Source organism: Cucumis melo, chromosome 8 (genome assembly GCF_025177605.1).
Source record: "Cucumis melo cultivar AY chromosome 8, USDA_Cmelo_AY_1.0, whole genome shotgun sequence".
Lineage (NCBI taxonomy): Eukaryota > Viridiplantae > Streptophyta > Magnoliopsida > Cucurbitales > Cucurbitaceae > Cucumis > Cucumis melo.
In genome coordinates this window covers 3,373,058-3,378,521 of record NC_066864.1, presented here as the reverse complement: position 1 = coordinate 3,378,521, position 5,464 = coordinate 3,373,058, and the positions used below count along the sequence as shown (strand labels likewise).

General features: G+C 30.7%; 1 protein-coding gene across 1 annotated transcript; it reads right to left on the bottom strand.

Moving 5' to 3' along the window:
• Positions 1–1,421: 1,421 nt before the first annotated feature.
• On the bottom strand, positions 1,422–2,880 carry LOC103484745 (dof zinc finger protein DOF3.4). The gene has a single exon (XM_008442007.3). It carries the CDS (start codon positions 2,403–2,405, stop codon positions 1,686–1,688), a length of 720 nt encoding a protein of 239 aa, XP_008440229.1. The 5' UTR covers positions 2,406–2,880; the 3' UTR covers positions 1,422–1,685.
• Between the last annotated feature and the right edge of the window lie 2,584 nt (positions 2,881–5,464).

The window sequence follows — 5,464 nt, the reverse complement described above, 5'->3', positions numbered from 1 at the left end:
AAAAATAAATAATATAATTATACCAAAATAAATATTAAATATCGACGATGAAACAATAGATAGGATGAATTGAAAAACGAAGATTAATCGGATCGAACGATTGAGATATGAAGAAGAAGATGTGTGTGACGGTATGGGAAATTTTTGCTTCTTTCATTCTTCTTTCTCCTGTTTCTTCTTGTGGAGTGAATAGTGAATGAGTGATGAATGGTATAAACTACAATAAAAGAGATTTAAAAACACTTCTTCTTCCTCTTTTTTTTTTTTTTGGCAATTCTTTTTACGTATTTTTCAGGATTGGCTTTTTAGGAAAACTGCCAACATCTCATCTCATACTTCCTTCTTTCTTTCTTTTTTCAATTCTTCCATCTTAATTTTTATTCGATTCACAAATCCAAAATAAAATTGTAAAATTTATCAACAAAATGAAAATAGATCCATAAATCTGTTCTTTTTTTTTTTTTTTGAAAAAATAGTTTATTTCTTATTTATTTTATAATTAACTTAATTAATATAAAATAATATTTTTAAGATGTTGGAATTTATTGATGATAGTTATATATAAAGAAAATAAGAAAAAGAATAAGCAAAACCTAATTAGAGGGCAGCTCACGAGAGTCGTAGAATTAGTAGACATATCAGCAAAATCGTGTATCCTATCTAGAACTTTGGCTAGGTTCACGACTTTTTTACTCTTATTTTTATTTGTATCGATTGCTTCACTAATCCATTTTCGAAGATAATTTTTAAAATAATATTATTATAAAAAGGGTCTCTAATACTATTGAAACAGAGAAATAATTTTGGGATTTAAACACACTAAACGAGGAGATAAAAGTAGGAGACCGTCATAATTACTTATTTTGAAAAACTATCTTGAAGAATGTGAAGGATACCCAATAATTAGCTTAAAAGTGTCAAGTCTTAGCTTTAATAATATAGAAATGAAATGAGAATAAGAGAGAAAGAAAAAATTCATTACAATTTGTTGGACAATACAATATGGATATTTAAATTATTTTTAGTTTTTTCCCCCCTTCGAAAGAACCAATAAAAACCAAATTATTTATGAAATGTCTACGACAATAAAAAAAGCTGCATTTATGAACTGCTCATCAAATATCCAAATTCTAAAATCCAGCATGTTGAAACATTGCATAAATGAATTGTTAAAAGAGAAAGGGGAATTTAATATATTATGCCAAATAATAAAGGTATAAAACAGAGTAAAGATTAAAGAATAACTTACATTTATTGAATGTGTAAATTCCGAAATAATTGTGCACTTCCGACGGCCGAAATTCTAAAATTAAAACAACATGATTAAATTGGAGATAAAATCAGTAGAATTTATTAAGTGGGAAAAACAACATATTTTGAAAATGAAAGAAGGAAAAGACAAAGTAGAAATTGTAATGAAATTAGATGACAAAAGGAGAATTTGAGAACATATTTATAACAAAGAAGAAGAAGATTTCACACAGCATAAAGTTGGTAGACACGAAAAAGGAAAATAAAAAAAAATAAAAAAAAAAAAAAAAGTTGTACTTCTCTTCCTAATTCAAGTTATCCGATATTACTACCTCCATAAAACACAACTTTAACCTTTTTAACCCACATTTTTTTTCACTAAACCCAAAAAAGAAAAAGAAAAAGAAAACTTTATTTAAAAGAAAAAAAAAAAATCATTTAAGCCCATTCCCCGGAGTGGAAATTGCTAATTCCGGCCAAGACAAACAATCGGCAGACCCAACAAAACCGGCGGCGTCTCCATTCTCGAACTGCCACGTATTCGGCGTACCACCGTGGCCACCGACTCCAGCGCCGCCGTCACCCAGTCCAAGAAACGGCCAAGCCACTCTAGAACTAGCCGCCCCATAGCCCACATCCTCGAATCCAGACCCGAGCCCTAGCCCGAACCCACCCAAACTCCAAAACCCCGGCGCGTGCGTGTTCAACAACGACGTAATGCTCCCACACATATTCCCGCCGCCCACCTTCAAGTCCCCTCCGACGCCTCCACCGAGAGGCACCAGCACCGGAGTCGCCGGTAACGGGTGATGATCCATACGAGAGGCGGAGTTAGAAAATGACCCAGAAGAAGAAGAAGAAACAATCGCCGCAGACGCTGGAATACAAGTACGAGAACGTTTAGCATTCTTCCGACTGCCACCCCCAACAGGAATATCGCGAAGGGTTCCACCATGAGTCCAATAACGACGACAGGACTTACAAAAATGTCTGGGCTGAGAGAAATTATAGTTATTATAGTAACAGAACTTAGTATTAGTAGAATCACAACGTGGGCAAGGAAGGTGCTCTTGTTCCGGGGGAGGACAAACGCCACTTCCGGAGGCAAGAGGCTTGGTGGGAGCCTTGCGGTGGTCGCCGGCGTCTGAAGGCATTGAGAAAACAGAGCCAAAAACAGAGAGGAAATTGAAGGAAGTGGTGAATGGAGGAGAAAGAGGGGAAATTTGAGATGGAAATACAGAGGGTGCGAAAGGGGAGAAATGGGGAATATAAGGTGGAAGAAGAGTGAGTGAGAGAAAAATGAGAGGCAGAGTAAGAACAGCTTTTAAGGGGAGGAAGGAGGAAGAGTGAAGAGTGTATGTTGAGGTTGAGGAGGACAATATTTCAGACGGCGGGTCGGCTACGTAGGGCTAACCCTAGACCCTAAGCTTCTTCTTTGTTTGAATCTCTGTAATCTCTGAGCTCTGCAGCGGCAGCCGCAGCTTTCTGATAGTTTTATGCTCCCTCTTCCCCTTCCCCTTCCCCTTTCTCTTCTTCTTTCTTCTTAATAATATTGCGCTCTCTCTGTTTTTTTCTTCTTGTTCCTTTCACTATTTCAACGCCATATCACACAAATAATGTACTCCTCACTCTCTCATAATTTTAACTTAAATTGCATCTATCTACAATTATCCTTTATTACCAACATTATCTTTTCATTTTTATTATATATTTCAAAAATAATATTTGTCTTTTTTTCTCTCTTTTTTTTTTTTCTTTTTGTGCATTTTTAAACTTTTTTTTTTGTCTGGAATATTATCCACAGCACTTGGTAACATAGAACAAAAAATATAAATTATTGTATTGTTTTAGATCATCGTCACGTGGTTGTAACTTCTGATTTTGTTCAAATTTTTAAACAAATCTAGACTTCATTATGAAATTTTTGTGACATAATATTTTAAAATTTAAGAACACAAGTATATTTTTTAAGCAATTAGGAAGGTTCAAAATTATTTAGTATAATCTACCTACATCTGTAAGGTAGAGGTTGAAAAAAAATCAAAACTTTACGTAGAAAAATAGCCAGATTGAATTGAAAACAAAGAAAATAAGAAAAAATAATTCATTCAAGTTTTATCTTTATTTTAAAAAATGGGGCTGTTTTTTTTAAGTTATAATATTATGACCCAAGAGTTTTTATAAAACGTTTCAAAACTCACTAAAATAATTTTTTGAATAGAAAAATAATTTGTGGATGACCTAAAATGTTAAGTAACAGAAAATCATAATACTTGATTTACATTAAGCTAAAACGCAACAATTTTATAACAAGTAGACTTTTCACTTAATATTCTATTAGATATATGAAATATCTAATGTTATGTACTAACAATATCACGAAACTATAGATATTTCGAGAATAAATGATAGAGTTTGGACAAGTTTTGATATTTATAGCTATAATATATATATATTTATCCCTTCTACTTTTACTACCATTCTCCAGTATAATTTGACCCCTTACTTCCATGCAAGTTGTTTATTACATATAAGGCAATGATCGATGCATGTCAAATGCATCTAAGTTTTATTCGTATCACATTTATCATTTTGTAATTTTCTTAAAAATCATTATGTTTTAACTTTTTAAATAAGTTAAATAATATCGAGATGAGACCGTGGAAGTTGGCCACTCAAATTATTCTTCTTCCGTTCATTACATTTTTAGCTCGACTTCATCCTTTTTTTTTTCTATGCAGCCTGACTCCCATCCAATTGAAATGTGTTATGTGACACTTTTTTTTTTATATATATATAAATTATTTGTGTGTGGTTAATAAATATATTATACAGTATACAAATAGAGGGAGTATGAACACTTGTATTACTTATTTCGTACTAAAAAGAAGAAATCCACGAGAATATGAAAAGGTTATTGTTGCCATAGTTAGACACTCATTTGGTTTAGATTATTAATCTCCTTTTATTTTGGAGTTCTATCAATCTCATTCTCTATCATTAAAAGTTTTATTTATTTACTTATTAAATACACCAAAGTAACTATGTGTTGATATATATATATATATATTTATATATTTATAAGTTTGACAGCACTCTTATTTTGTCGAGACTGCGACCATGCAGGAATATAATTCTCAAACCTTGTTGTTTCCTTTCCAATACTAAATTCATTTATGACAATCGGTGAGGTTATATATATATATATATATATATATTATGTGTATGTATATCTATGTTATCAAATTAATTAATGTATCAACCGACTTAAATGGAGTTGGCGACTCTCATCAAATCTACCACTATATTTATATTTATGCACACAACATTTCCTTATCTCTTTCCAATAATAACTTACTCTATTGAAATTATTGTAACTACAGGAATTTAGCTTCCAAGTGGCCTACTATTATTGCCATTTTCATAATTTCAAAGTTCATTACTAATCATACCAACCTGAGTTAACAACACTCTAATTACATCAATTTTGTTTAATTCCAATTCTTTCCTTTGTGCTAAAGTTCGATAATGGTTTCAAAAAAAAAAATGTATTGTTTAATGATATACTACATGCATAAACACGACAAGATATGGTATAAATTTGCTTTTTTTTTTCTTTTAGACCAAATCGATGATTTGGGATTTTGTATTAATTTTTTTAATTTTATTTTGTATATTTTTTTTCAATTACCTTATTATGTTTTATGCTAAATAAATTGAACACAGTTGTGCGTGTGCGAGTGTGTGGGTTTTTTTTTTTTTTTTTTATATATATATATATATATATATATATATATATATATTTGGTATTGGAATATGATGTGTTTGAAATTAAGGTGGAATTCCTTCTTTTAATGGTATGTGCCCAAAATTATGCCGTCAAAAAATTATTGAATGCTATTTTGATTATTGAACACTTTATGAGCCATAGGATATTGAAATAAATAACGATAACAATAGAATATGACACTAAGTATATTTTGTTTTTAATAAATTAAACACACAATGTAATATATAAATAAAGAAAAATATATACTTTAAAAAATAATTTTTTTAAAACAAAACAAGTTCCCAATATATATATATATATTTTCCTTTGTGTAAAAGGGTTGTGAAAATAACAAAGATTGTGGAGGAGGGCATGCAAACAATAAAACAAAAACAAATAATGACAATAATAATAATAAAAAGAAAGAAAAGAGAATGAGAGAAA